Raw genomic sequence first — 15,023 nt, forward strand, 5'->3', positions numbered from 1 at the left:
GCACGTGTGATGAGGTGTGGAAATTAGTTGCGTGTTGGGCGGGTTGGGCTCAGATCGCGGTATAGAGAGGTATAGAGGGGCGTAAATCAGGGTCTAGAGATGGGTGAAGCGATGCAGAGATATCAACAGTCTCAGAAGTGGGCAGGATGGCAGCGGGCCTGGAAGGAGGAGGAGTCGAATGCTTCCACGTGCAGCATCGCATGCTTGATGCAGCCTTGTGCATACGGCGGTGCATGAACAGGCACGCGCTGCTATCGACCAGTAACTGCAATGGCGTTTACGAGAAGTGGTGACGGTGCCGTCGGAGAAGGTCGAGTAGATGCTGCGCTCCAGCGGCCCCCACGCCCGAGTTGCCAGTCCCACGCCGGCTCGCTTCTCCACATTCTGGTGGTCCAGCAGGCTGCAGGTGTAGGTGCAGTATTGCAGCATCCAGACGGGCGTCTTGGAGTGCATACAGAAAGTTAATTGCTGACGGCGGAGGCTGGAGTCGTCGGAAGGCTGCGAGCTACCCCTCACTACTTCAGCCAGCTGGTGCTTAGACATTACCCACAGCCACGGGATCTTGAATTCTTATCGCGGCTACTGCGGACGGTCTGCGTGGTCACAGGTCCCCCGTCGTGCCAGAGCCAGAGCCAGTCCTAGTCGCCGTCCCAAGTCGGCATCGGCCCTCTCCATTCCATTCCCACAAGTCTACCCGCGCCCGTCCTGCTGCCTCCCACGACGAGCTGCCCTTCCCCACGTTCCCCGTCCAGGGTTCTCGCCACGACGACACCGCACCCAGAGGCTCTAACATCTATCTGCAGGTCATCGCCCAGGATCGCGGCGATTAAGACCTGCGCAGCCCACGCCGTCGCTTTTGGCCCGCCCCAGCATCTCGCCTGCCGTGTGATTCCCAAAGCAGCATGCACGCCCATGGCCGAGCGCCTCTTGACTAACATCAACACCATCTGGCAACCGCGCACACGAGTCGCTCCGCCACCAGGCTACACAACATCCACCCAGGCCCTACACACGCGCACTGTCCGCCAGCGTCGCGACACACGACATTGCACCTGACGACCCGCTGGCAATGACGGCGCAAATCTTGTCTATGCATGCTGCGCACGCGTCGGATTTGGGCAAGATCCAGACGCAGTTCCGAGACAAGATGGACTCCACGGTTGGCCCTGCAAACGAGCCTCCCACCCCCGCCTCCCCCGACAGCGCCGACACCCGTGGCCGCCGACGCGACCGCGACGAAGACGGATCCGCCGGCGAAGGCGAGGGTGACGGCCATGGCTCCTCGAGAAAGAGACGGCGCAGCAGAAAGGGCCTCGACAAGAAGTTTGAGTGCCCGCACGAGGGCTGTGGGAAGAGCTACTCCCGCGCAGAGCACCTCTACCGCCATCAGCTGAACCGTGAGTCCAGCAGCGCCAGCAGGCCTCACCCAGCTAACACGGACAGACAACCCCAAGCAAATCTACCACTGTGATTTTCCCGATTGCCACCGATCTTTCGTCCGCCAGGACCTCTGCGCGCGCCACAAGGAGAGACACACGGCGCGAGGCTCCCAGCTGCTGCGCAAGGACACGTTCAACATGCACAATCTGAACCCCATTGTGACGGCTGCACTGGGCGGAAAGAATGCACCGCCACAGAAGGCACTCGGCATGCAGTCTCCGCCGTCTGGGGCCTCCAACGCAGGCCCAGGCAGCAGAATGTCGCCGCCAAACTTCCAGTCGCCAGGCTCGACTGCCACGCTCAGCAGGCAAGACTCGCTGCAGAGGACAGTGAGCGACGATACGTACCGCAGTGGCTCAGAAGCTAAGCCCTACGACATGCAGTCCCAGAGCGCTGGAAACTTTGCACCCCCACCGCGTCCGGCCGCTTTGGGCAACTACAGTGGAGGTCGCAACTCTCTCCACAACTCCCCACATGTGGGTAATGGGAACTTCACCCGGCCCGATCTACGCGCGCAGACGTCCAATCTCAGCTCGTATGGCTCGAGCTCACCCTTCAACTCTGCCGTTACACCGTCCCAGTATACCCCCTCTGCGCCCTCGACCGGCTACCAAAACAGCGCAAGTGCGTATCAATCACAAAACAACTTTCCTCCCTTCTCCTCCTTACCTCCACCAGAGTACCCCCAGCCAACCGGCACCCCTGCTCCTCGAGAACAAGAGAACCAGTTCTACAATGGCACTTCTGGACAGACGCCTATGAATGGTGTTGAGTCTACAGGTCAAATAGACAACCGAATGCAGGGTGTCTCTGACGCCATCATGGAGCAGAACCCCGCGTATGCCATACCAATGTTTGGTGGCAATGGATACAGTCGGTCACCATTTGCCATGGCCGACGACTTCGCCGCCTGGCTCTTCAACGACAATCAATTCAACCCAGGAGGCGCATCGCCCATGGATTACCCGGGCGGAGTAAACCCCGTAGCTGGTGCGTCATCCCAAATTGGCCTTCAGGCTCCGTATTTTAACTATGACCCCTCAGTCGCTGGCTATCTGAACAACCCTGCACCGCCTGCACATCCAATGGCTGTTCATAGCATACTAGACACGACGCTGCCAGAGTCCGCCCTCTCAGAAGAGAAGCGGAAAGATCTTCTTGACCTGATACATCTGCGCTTCAACGAAACAGATCATGCGCCAGTCAAGAAGCAAAAGGAGGAACTCATGGAGGGTGACAAAGACGACAGCCGGCACGTACTTAGTCTGCATATGATGCAAACATACATCAGCTCGTACTGGGTACACTTTCACCCTCAACTGCCAATCCTCCACAAGCCGACCTTTAACGCAAGCACATGTCCTGAGCTGCTGTTGCTCGCCATCATGTGTCTTGGAGCGTCTTGTTTGGAGAAGAACTACGGTCAAGAGACTACACAGGCTTGTGCTTCGCTGGCTAACTTCTTGGCGTGGCATTTGCGCTGGGAGCTGTTCATGGACGCTGATTTCCGTCCACCCGCTAAGCTGTGGATCTTCCAGGGCTTGCTTCTTCTCGAGTCGTTTGAGAAGATGTACTCTACACGCCCGCTACACGAACGAGCGCACATCCATCATGCCACGACACTGACGCTTATGAGGCGTGGAAGCTCGTTGATCGGACGGTCAGCAATGGACTCGCCTCCTAGTGTCAAAGACGGAAAAAGTAACGGAATAGGTGGAGCCAACACGCCTGACGAATGGTGGAACCACTGGATCACGAATGAGGCTACTAGGAGGGCAGCATTCGCAGCCTTCGTCATGGACAGCATCCACGCTACCATGTTCGGCCACAGCGCTGTCATGGTCGCTCACGAAATGCGTCTTCCACTGCCCTGTGACGAAGCGCTCTGGTCTGCAACGAGTAGCTCTGAAGTGGGACGAGTTGAGCAATCCCTAACATCGAATGGCATCAAACCAATGTCCTTCCTTGACGGTCTTAAGAAGACGCTCAATGGGCAGACGGTACGGACCAATTCGTTTGGACGCACAATCCTCATGGCCGGTCTGCTGAGCGTATCATGGCACATGAACCAGCGAGATCTGCAAGTCAGCTCGCTTGGTGTTACAACAGCGCTAGGTGGCCGCGATAAGTGGCGGGGCTCCCTGACTCGAGCTTTTGATTTCTGGAAGCAAGATTTCGACAGCTCACTGAACCGATCCGAGGACCGCCCTAGTTCGAGCTCGTACGGATACTCACAAGGTGTTGACGATGACAATGTTTTCGAGTCTCGAACTGTGCTCCACCATCTGGCACACATGGCCATGCACGTCGACATTGTCGACTGCCAAATCTACGCCGGCGCACCCCGCCTTCTCGGGCGGTCGATAACCCCGCAAGATTACAACGGCGCGCAACGTCGGATGAAGGAGATGTGGGCCCCCACTGCCCGAGCCCGGGACGCCACATTCTACGCCCTCCGCTTCCTCTCCAACGTAATGGTTGCCGGAGACCACAGTCTGAACCCCAACACGCCGTCCACGGCCGGCTTCTCCTACTCCGCACGCGACGACTACCTCCTCAACCGACCATGGGTGCTATACTTTGCCACATTAATCGTGTGGTCGTACGGTTTCGCGCTCGATGGTCCGGTCAAAGAGCCATACCAACTCCCTACCTACGACGACAAGGTCAGGGATATGGTTCTTTACCTCAACCGAGTTGGCGGTGTGCGGTCGCCGGAGGATCTTAGTAAGACTTCTAATCGCAACGCTTGTCTCGGTCTGCTCATTATCATGCGGGATATGTTCAAGAAGACGAGATGGGAGTTATTGCATGAGGCGAGCAATCTGCTGACGAAGTGCATTGAGATGCTTCTTCCTGGTGCGGGTGGGGCGTTGTGAGCAGAGCAGCCCAACCACCCACCCCCTTGTCCTGATGAAAAAATTTGCCCGACGAGGCGATGTTGTTGTTGTTCTCATTTACGATGTAATGGCTTACTATTTGTTGTTTGTCGATGGGTTTTCCCTGGTCTGTCTTTTCTGATATCACTGCATTCTAGCGAGGAGTGTGCTTGTTGTTTCGATCTTCTTGTTCTTGTTCGATACCTCTTCTGTATATTCACACAAACAAGTGGCTACTTGGATGAAGTGGGTTGGTGGTGGATTGGATATGTGGGCGGGATGCTGATCTTCTTTGGCCATATACCCTGGGGATAGGTGTGGAAATGCATCTTGGACTCTTTTCAGAAATACTTTTGACGCGAGAGGAGTGATTTTGATGTGTTTGTGAAATGTTTGTTGTGAAATGCGTGGGCCCGATTAGAGAAAAGCCCGCGCGGCATTCTAGCGCACGTGAGAGCGTGGCGACGCGCGACGCGAGGATCGCGTCTTTTTGTGAGATGTCGCAGCGATTGTCTGCAGAGCTCAGATGCACAGCTAAGTACGTGATTTGAGACCCCCTAATCAAATATATTCGACGCCGAAGCGAAGTTCCCCCAGGTGCACGATCACTATTTCCGTTGCGCCATTGCGTCATTGATTGTGAAACAATGCTCCCTACCACCGGCGCTGCGTCCAGAACAACGTCCCCACGATGCCTCGACTCAAGGCTGCCACCGTCTCGGACCAGACTGTACGAAAGCGAAAGCGGAAATCGCGAGATAACGATGAGGAAGCGACTGCAGCGGCGCCAGCTGCACAAGGCGAAGGGGTGAATGAGGTTCACAGGATCGTTGGACCGGATGGTTCAATGATCGACCCCAACGCGCCCGACCCAGCCACGACCACTACGAGCGTCCCCACGAAGACACACGATGGAGGAAAGAAGCCGCGGCGAGCGCCCAAGAAGAATGGTGCCGGCAAACCAGCTCTCGCGCGCAACAACTCGTCCACCCTAGTCGAAACGACGATACCATGGCCAGAGCACTTCACGAAGCTCGCTCAAGTCCACCGCGCCGTAAACCTCGTCTACACCTTCCTCTGCACGCGCAAGCACCTCGCGACGACCCTCGAAAACCTGCGCAGCACAGTCGAAGCCAACATCCAACGAGAGCTAGTCATCGAAGACGTAGCGCAGATCACAGCGCTCATACCCAAAGCCATAAACTTCGCATACGTCGACGAAGCAATGTTACAAATCAATCTGATGGGTTCAGAAGATAATCTACACGGCAGACGGACAACCGACTTTGCGATCCTAGAACCCGAACCGGATAAAGGCGAGCATAAAGAGGTGCTACTGTTTGAGTTCATCGATGGCGATTTGAAGCGCCAGGTGCAACATAAGAGAACGGGGGAGCCTACAAAGGCTACGACGAAGTTGAGGAATGAGGATCTCAAGATGCCGGTGTACAGCCAGAAGCAGATGATGAATCTGATCGAGAAGAGGAATGTCAAGTTTACGTCGGCGGTGAATGCGTTTTTGAATCAGTGTGCTGAGGAGGGTGTGGATTCGGTAGAGAAGATCATGGAGGTTTCAAAGGCCTTCATCCCAGTGGAGACAGCGAGTCGGCACTCTACACCTGGCCCGGATAGATCGCTCATACCAGCTTCCATACCAGCTGAGCGGAAGCCTATCCCCGACATCCTGAACGAGATCAAGACGATGGAGTGGTATACCGGACAGATTGTGCCAGACGGCCATCGTGTCTTTGACCCACAAGAAGCTGTTTTCGGCGACTTGAACTTCGCCATGTCGCAGAACCTCGTCAATGCGTTGTATAACACGAGGAACATCACACAGCTTTACGCTCATCAGGCGGAGGCTATCAACAATCTTTACGACGGGCACAACGTGATCGTGTCTACTTCGACGAGCTCTGGTAAATCTTTGATTTATCAGATACCGGTCTTGCATCAGCTGGAACAAGAGCCTAATACGAGGGCTATGTATATCTTCCCGACGAAAGCGCTCGCGCAGGATCAGAGAAAGAGCATGAAAGAGCTGTTAAGGTTTATGCCGGGGTTTGAACAGGTGCTGGTTGAGACATTCGATGGCGATACACCGATGAGTGATCGTAATTACATCCGGGATGAGGCACGCATCATCTTTACGAATCCGGATATGCTGCATATTACCATACTACCGCAAGAAGATGCATGGCGAACGTATCTCCAGAACCTACGGTTCGTGGTGGTGGACGAACTGCATGTATACAACGGACTGTTTGGAGCCCACATGGCGTTCATCATGCGCCGTCTACGCAGGATATGTGCGGCGCTGGGAAATCGACATGTCAAGTTCATCTCCTGCTCGGCTACAGTCGCAAACCCTGAAGAGCACATGAAAACTATCTTCGGTGTTGACGAAGTCAAACTGACCGACTTTGACGGGTCTCCTTCCGGACGTAAAGAGTTCTTGTGTTGGAATACGCCGTTCAAAGATCCTGGTGATCCTACATCTGGACGCGGCGATTGTATGGCGGAGACGGCGAAGCTGTTCTGTCAGTTGATGTTGAGGGGCGTAAGAGCTATTGCTTTCTGCCGTGTACGGAAGCAGTGTGAAGCGCTGCTTGCTGCTATCAAGACCGAACTTACCAATCTGGAAAGACCGGAGGTCATTGCTCGAGTTATGTCGTATCGAGGCGGATATACACCGCAAGACAGACGGGAGATCGAGCGAGAGATGTTTGACGGCAAGCTCTGTGGTATCGTGGCTACTAGTGCCCTGGAACTTGGTGTCGATATCGGATCCCTGGATGCTGTCGTTACGGTCGGCTTTCCTTACACCATTGCCAACCTGCGCCAGCAAAGTGGTCGTGCTGGAAGGAGAAACAAAGACTCACTATCCGTTCTAGTCGGTGACTGCTTTCCTACCGATCAGTACTACATGTCGAACCCGGACGAGATCTTCACAAAACCCAACTGCGCACTCCAAGTCGACCTAGAAAATATGCTCGTCCTGGAAGGCCACGTACAATGCGCCGCCCACGAGATGCCCATTAACGTCGAAGTAGATACCTCCTACTTCGGCCCCCTCCTCCCCAAAATCGCCCGCGAGCGCATGCGCCGCGACAAAGAAGGTTTCTACCACGTCAACACGCGCTTCCTCCCCCAGCCCTCACGCACAGTCGCAATCCGCGACACAGAAGAAGACCACTTCGCCATAATCGACGTAACCCACGGCAAAAACACCGTGCTCGAAGAACTCGAAGCCTCGCGCGCCTTCTTCACCCTCTACGACGGCGGCATCTTCCTGCACCAAGGAAACACCTACCTCGTCAAAGAATTCAGCCAAGAGCGCATGCTCGCAAAAGTCGAATACGTAAAAGTAGACTGGACAACCCAACAACGCGACTACACGGACATCGACCCCGTGGAAACAGAAGCTATCCGCCGTATCCCCGGTTCCAGGTCAAAAGCTTTCTACGGGCCTATCAAGATCCAACAAGTCGTCTACGGGTTTTTTAAAATCGACAAGAAAAGACGGATTCTGGATGCTGTGCAGGTTGATAATCCGCCTATTATACTGTTTAGCAAGGGCATGTGGCTCGACGTGCCCAAATCCGCCCTCGATATCTTGCGGTCGCGAAGGCTGAACATCGCAGCAGGCATCCACGCCGCCGAACACGCCGTCCTATCCCTCATGCCCAACTTCGTCATCAGCATGCCCGGCGACGTCCGCACGGAATGCAAAGTGCCCGAAAAAGAGTTCCTGGCGAAGGAATCCTCCCGCAAACGTCCCGCACGCTTGACCTTTTACGACGCAAAAGGCGGTGCGAGCGGCAGCGGGATTAGTACCAAGGCATTCGAGTTCATCGATACGCTGCTTGAGCAGGCGTGTCAAAGGCTTACGAGTTGTCATTGTCTAGAAGGGTGTAATGAGTGCTGCAACGACGACGCGTGTAAACAGCATAATCAGGTCATGTCGAAAGCGGGTGCTATGGTTATTATCATGTGTTTGCTTGGTCGGGAGAGTAAGATTGATGTTGAGAGTCTGCCGTGGGGTGAGGAGGATGTTGAGGCGGGTTTCGATACGGTTGTTGAGGCTGTGGGGGTGAGGATGGCGGAGGGGAGGACGAGGGATGGGGGGAAGTTGCCGGGTGAGGGGGATGTTGGGGATATGGTGGGTGGGAAGGGGGAGGAGATGGTTAGGGCGAAATTGGTGGATGGGGTTTGGATTAAAGAGGAAGAGGGGGAGGAGGATCATTTTAGTAGGAGTATTCATATGTATAGGGGGGAGAGGACGTTTATTGGGGTGCATAGGAATGGGAAGTAAGGGAATGGATAGATGGTTTGTTATTGAGATGAGTAGGATGGTTTGTGTGAGCAGATCAGAAAGCGGGGTGGTTTTGACATGGTGAGATGGAGATGGGAGGGACTGTCCAATATCTGTACCGTGGTGTTGGTATATTGACAAGGCTCAATTGCAGAAGTACTCGTGCACCTCATTCAAGAAAGACGCTGGCTACTCAGGGGCCTACATCAATATAGTTATATACAATGTAGATAATCTAGAGTCAACGTAGGCTTTAGGGTATTTAGTCTCGTTGCTCAACGCGGTGGCCGCGATGTCGTCGTAGGAAGAGCCGCACGATACCACTGCTGTAGTGTGACATGTTGAGGAGGCCAATTTGCAGCAGTACTCTCGAACCAAAGAATCAGAATTCAGCAACCGCTATACGTTTAGCAAGTCTCTATCGCAAAGCTCTCGACAATCTTAATTTCAGCAAAGTATAAATGCTTTGCCATCGCTGGCCAAATTTTACGAGAACGCTAAATTTATGCGCCTGGAAAGCATCCTAGGCTTATCACGTTGTAGACGTATTTGATAGATCGAGATGCCCAAATCGATTTCGCCATTGTCATGAAATATAGTAGTAGTCGCATCGACGAAGTTAACGTCGTTCAAATTAGTGCGCCGTCTTCACACAGGCAACAGCCGGGATGTTTCCTTGCAAAAGACTGCTGTGTGATATTGCGAGGTGTTGGCAGACATCTCACGTCGAATGAAGATCTTGATCGAGATGTACATAGAGCCGTGTAGCTTAGTAAAGCCCTACCGCACTGGCTTACCATGTGTGTTGCATCAATTATATCGTTCCAAGCACTCGTACGGCGAATCCAGCGGCTTCGAACTGCATTGTGGTTTACCCGCAGTACCTCCGGGATGTTGGTGGTAGAGATTTCGCGAAGTGGGGGTATTCAGGGGTCTGCAGAAAAGTTCCCCGCCATCACTGTCCACGTGTCAGAATCTTCCATAAACCTGCCTGACTACTCTCCCACGGTTTCCACCCCTCTCAGCAAAGTTTGGTCAAACCTCATCGTCGCCACGCCAGATTTTGTTTCTTTCCATATATTGCCCGTATCTCTTCTATCTTGCATCAAAGTCCGATATGGTCTAGTGGCTAGGATTTGCCGCTCTCATAGCAGAGTCAGCTCGCTGTTGCAGCGCAGTGCCGGCAAGGCCCGGGTTCGATTCCCGGTGTCGGAAACAATTCTTTTGTTCTTTTTGCCATCTTTATGGGTTCGAGATTGGGTTGGTATATCTTTTTGCCTAGACCCACGGGACGCTTCAGAGGCTGAGTATGTACTTGGATAGCCTTGAGAACATGGTACGACACTTTTCTTTTGCCTTTAGCTACAGGTGGAGTGACTACCTGGGTTGACTATACGTGGTATGCAGGTACGACCGAAGCAACTCTACCCTGCCGCAATCACTGCTCTACCACTGTCAAGCGACTTAATCCCAGCCATCGCCAGCCTATGTCGCTCCATAGGTTCTGATATGGAAGAGCACTCGAATGACACTTGCCCGACATGTAGATCGGCTTCACACTAACTACAGCGAACAAAAAGCTCACCCACGCTCACACCTCCTACAAAGAAAACCTACACAGGTCTGCAGCCTAAATCAAAATGAGAATATGCAAGGTAGGCGACCTCACGTCAACTGCGGCTGGAGGGTGCTTCCTTGTATGAGGTGCTGTTAAGACACAAAACTATAACGACTGACATTGGTATAGAACAGGTAGTGACAGGGTCACTTCAAACGATCGCTAATTCTGCAAACAAGAAATCTCAAGGCGTCCATCATCTGGACAAAGAACAACGCCGGTAATGATCTTTACAATGGTGAACGATAGACATGACACCTTCTTTTTGCGCTTAATCCTCCCGCAGCACCGCCGCTGTATACCCATTCTGCCCTGTACTCGCATCTCCACTCCCACTCTTCAACCAGCAATTCGCGCCATTCTCAGTCTCGTACCTTGCGCTAAAGTCGGAGCTAATCACGGCGGCTTTGCAGGCACTGCTTCCGTTCATAGCGCTGTATTGACTGCATGCGTCGACGCATTGCTCCAGGGTGTATGCTGTGAAGCTCATGAGGATGGTGTCGAGGATGTTGGTGCTGTCGAGACAGTTGTATGTATACCGACCACTAATATCGGACTTCTTTCCTTCCAGCCGACTTGAGATGAGGAGCGTGGATGGACATGTTGTGTTGATTGACTGGATGGCGCCAAATGGCCTCGCGCTGTAGTACGTCCCCGTGTCTTCAGTCGCAGCCGCTGGGCTATCCGTCGGAGTATCCGATGGGGCATCCGCTGAAATATCCGATGGACTCGCCGATGTCGGTGTTGGAAATAGCTCCATGCTCGAACTCGCCGCCGCCTGCTCCGCTGCGAGTGCTTCGGCCTTTCTACTCAAGTATTAGACAATGACGGAGAACTAGAACCATATCTTACTTGTCGGCTTTCTCTTGCACTACAAGTCCTCCTCCAATACTGGTGCCTACAAGTGCAGCAACGATGGTGAATGACATGGCGATGGTAAACCAGTATTTGCGTCGCCGGTGAGCAAAGAACTTCTTCCACATATCAGGCGGGACCTGAATGTGAGGAGCTTGATCCTGGTCGCTGTCCATTGCAGTGCGGTACGAAAGAATGTCGTGAGAGCCCCGCAGGCGTGATGACCTCGTCCGCGGCGGACGACCGCGTCCACCATTGTCATCATCATTAATCTGTGGCAGCTTCGTATCGCCGTTGGCAGAGTAGCGGTTGACGGCCTCGGGATATGTCTCAGGTTGAGCGATCTGCAAACCATCAGACATATCGAGCCGCTCTGGCTTTTCGTCCTTCTCCGTTGTAGTGGTAGACATTGTAGACATTGTACATACGGACCGCCGAAGATCAGGTCGAGATTGGGACGGTTAATGTGATTGTGTGACAATGAGGGACCAAGCCAAGTATAAGTGTATTCGCCCGCCTCCTAACTAGTCAACGGCGTCTAGTAATCGGGCGTGTGCTAGATACACGCATGCGGGTGCACTTGCAGCAGGCAGCGTGGGCTGCCGAGATCTCCAGGTAGATCGCTGTATACCCCGTGCGAGCCATGTGCGTCAATGTCGACAGCCTCTTATCAGGGTCAAAACACCGATTCCAACATAAACGATGAGGGGTTCCACGTATCGGAGAGCCTCGAAAGTAAGATGCGGCACACCGATCAGCCAGATTGCGTTTGGATAGGAAATCCCTTGATCAACCCTTACCTCCACGGACCCTTGCGCAAGACTTGGGCTAGAACGATTATGCTACCACCTTCAAACATGGTTAGTGTCGTGAAGGTAAGGAGAGTTTTATTCTAGATGTGCCGTTCCTGAGGCGTTTTCTCGGTCTCTCAACAGGTCAGTTCCTTCGGATTGTCTACCACGCCGAGGTAATACTCCACGCAGATATAAGGGATACCGCAATATGACCCTGACAAGGCTGGGCTATTTCCAGATGGTATGATCCGGATAAGGTTGAGGTATTTCCACGAGAAAAGGCAGTCGAGTTGTAGATGTTCTGGCTAGGATGCTCTGTAATCCTTTCCAGGTTGCGTCGAAAGCCCGGTCTCTGTATGTTCCCGCCAACTAAGCACCTGCGCAGTATCCCGTTCTTCCCCAGAAGCGAAAATATCGACGCCAGGTGAGTGCGCATTGATACCCCATCTTTGGGCGTCGATGGCGTGTTGCGAATATGGGACGAGCGTGTTGTTGTAGAGTTGTGGAGTTCTGGAATGTCGAGGAAAGAGGGCGCTCAGATCCGACGCGGAAGGTGCGAGCACAGCCACCGCCACACAATGACGTGCGTGTCCAGCTACCCGGTCACAAGAACAAGCAGAGCAGTCGGACTTCCAAGCGCTTCTAACACATCACATGCTGTGGCGCAGCTTCAAATAGGCATCGTCACTTTTGCTAATTCCCACGTTGTTTCTGTACGCGTAATCTTTCACTCCATCCAGGCAGCAACATTTCGCATAGTTCGGGCCGCTAGATCACAACCGCGCTCCAACTACCTTCACATCTGCGACCAAAGTCTTCATCTCCCGTCACGAATGATTTTGTGATTGCCTTCCAGGCCTGAGACACTCACACGTCTCGCCACCCATAACTACCACCCATCATGGACATCCCTCGCGGCCACGCAGCGATGCCACTCACAGAAGCCGACTTCCTAGATTTCGTCTACAACTACTTCAAAGCCGAGTACTACCCTATACGCTCATTCTGGTCCACAGCAACCGCCTTTCCACGGCAGACTGAAAGATGGATCTCTATGGGCCATGAACTCTCACCGGTCCAAGTCCGACCCGCAAATGCGCAGGCGCAGAAAGATTTGGAATCTCTGGACTACTTTACAAGAAAATGGAACCTCGATGCCGGATTCGTAAGAGGCTTGGTTATTCGATTCGCAAAGTACGAGTTGCACGAAAGACTGGAGAAGAGACTGTATGAATGCGCGAGATTAGACTTGATGGTGAGAAAGGCGCTGAAAGAGAAGCATTTGATCGACGCGCTATGGCCGAGTCCGGCACCACGGAACATCGCGAAAGATCTGTTGCAGCAGGGTGTTCAAGCTCGCCAGTGGTACGGCGACATGTTCAACAAGTACTTCCGCGTCCTACAATCTATCGACTCGTTTCAACTCCGCCCGGAAATCGATCATCACATCAAGAATAGTGGGAGGTTGATGTTGATTCCCTTTGTGGACCATCTGATATTCGGAGCCGTAGACCCTATTATACCAATCGTGGCGAAAGGAGCAGGCTATGCAAATGCCAAAGGGAGAGGGAACGACAGGAATACCCCAGGCTTCGGTGAGCCAGGGAAGTTCGAGATCCGGTTCGATGCACCGACCGAGGTCACAGATACGTATACGAAGAGCGTTGTACGGCAGTGTGAGTGTATGAAGTGTGGTACGAAACGAGACGTACAGGTCGTAATATCAGTGGACCCAAATCCAAATGCTGGAGGGAGTGCAGGCACATCGTCTACCAGTCGACAGCGGGATACAGCGCCACCCAATTCCAGGACCGCACAGAGATACAGCCCAGGGTACCAAATGCCTACCCAGAACGAACCAGCACCTCCACGACAGCCTCCCCGACCACAAGCACAACCACCCCAGGAACCCTCCCAATCTCAACGCCCTTCAACACCCGATCTCAAAAAGCAATGCCCACGCTGCACCTTCCTCAACGACCCCGCCCTCACATCCTGTGAAATGTGCGAAGCCTCCTTGCCAGAAACCGCAATTCAGAAACCATCCAGTCCAATGACCAACAGAAGGGCTCCTTCGCACTCACACTCCGCATCGCATCCACCACCCAACAAGCCGAGAAGCAGAGAAGAAGCACTCCGACAAGAACAAAGACCGGGCGCACCAAACAGGCACAGTCTGAGTCAAAGCCTCTTCTCCATCTTCCCATTCTCACAGCAACAGCAGCAGGAGCATCATGCTAAGTTGCCACCTACACAACAAGTCGATACCTCTGCTGCTGTGAAAACAGCGCCTGCACCAAGGCAGGAGATGAGGAAGACAGAAGATGCCCGGCCTACTTCGAAAGATAGCAACAAACCACACATCTCTCATTCTCCATATCCACATCTACCTCCCGAAGCCGAACCTTCTACCTCTCGCCACGCTGCGACCACACCTCCAAACCGCGCCTCCACACCACCACTATCCAACCACCCCGAAATGGCAATGATGCCCCTCTCCCCCTCCCCACCCTCATCTTCGCATCCGCGACCCGCACCCGCCGGTCTCCCGAGTAACCTCATGGACGACTTCGTCCCTGTGTCGCCCGCTTTTCCTCAAGACGACGAGGATGAAGATGCGGGATGGGGGTCTATGAGTAGGGAAGAGGCAAAGGGACAGGAGAGTAGCAGTGAGGAAGACGATGGCGATGAGGGAGGAAGCGGCAGGGGGAAGGGGATGATTGATCTAGATGCTGTGGCGAGGGAGGAGGCTGATGTTTGGGGGGATAGGGAGGATTGAATGATTGTACATGCAGAGGGTTGGATTGACAGGTTGGTGTTGGTGTTGGATATGGAGAGATGTTTGCCCACTTCATTGTTTAGTTATTCATGCCTGGCGTTCAGAATCACACATTAGACAACGCTAGGAATGAGATTACGAGGTTGAATTGAAGGGACTCTTAGTTGCGTTTGTCTATACTCCCAAACACCCATTCCCAAGTCCACGTCTTCAGCGCAATAGAAATGTACGGCCAACTCCACGCTTCATGGTCTTTCATCTGCCCGCTCCATGCAATGCACCAAGCGCCCACACCTCTTGTTCGACGTCTGCGACAAGCTCTGCATATGATAACCAGCCCTGC

The 15,023-nt window shown here is 53.5% G+C and overlaps 3 protein-coding genes and 1 non-coding gene across 4 annotated transcripts; all 4 read left to right on the forward strand.

Moving 5' to 3' along the window:
- Positions 1–1,069: 1,069 nt before the first annotated feature.
- On the forward strand, positions 1,070–4,319 carry J4E84_000064 (uncharacterized protein; the record flags this gene model as incomplete). The annotated part of the gene is made up of 2 exons (XM_049382709.1): positions 1,070–1,397; positions 1,444–4,319. 2 exons carry the CDS (start codon positions 1,070–1,072, stop codon positions 4,317–4,319), a joined length of 3,204 nt encoding a protein of 1,067 aa, XP_049248227.1.
- Positions 4,320–5,010: 691 nt separating this feature from the next.
- On the forward strand, positions 5,011–8,634 carry J4E84_000065 (uncharacterized protein; the record flags this gene model as incomplete). Its single annotated transcript, XM_049382710.1, has 1 exon — positions 5,011–8,634. One exon carries the CDS (start codon positions 5,011–5,013, stop codon positions 8,632–8,634), a length of 3,624 nt encoding a protein of 1,207 aa, XP_049248228.1.
- Positions 8,635–9,745: 1,111 nt separating this feature from the next.
- J4E84_000066 lies at positions 9,746–9,849 on the forward strand. Its single transcript has one exon. It is a non-coding gene; the product is annotated as a tRNA-Glu (tRNA).
- A 2,953-nt stretch (positions 9,850–12,802) lies between these two features.
- On the forward strand, positions 12,803–14,680 carry J4E84_000067 (uncharacterized protein; the record flags this gene model as incomplete). Its single annotated transcript, XM_049382711.1, has 1 exon — positions 12,803–14,680. One exon carries the CDS (start codon positions 12,803–12,805, stop codon positions 14,678–14,680), a length of 1,878 nt encoding a protein of 625 aa, XP_049248229.1.
- Positions 14,681–15,023: the final 343 nt, after the last annotated feature.

Source organism: Alternaria hordeiaustralica (genome assembly GCF_023758085.1).
Source record: "Alternaria hordeiaustralica strain BMP 2776 chromosome Unknown scaffold_1, whole genome shotgun sequence".
NCBI classification, from domain to species: domain Eukaryota; kingdom Fungi; phylum Ascomycota; class Dothideomycetes; order Pleosporales; family Pleosporaceae; genus Alternaria; species Alternaria hordeiaustralica.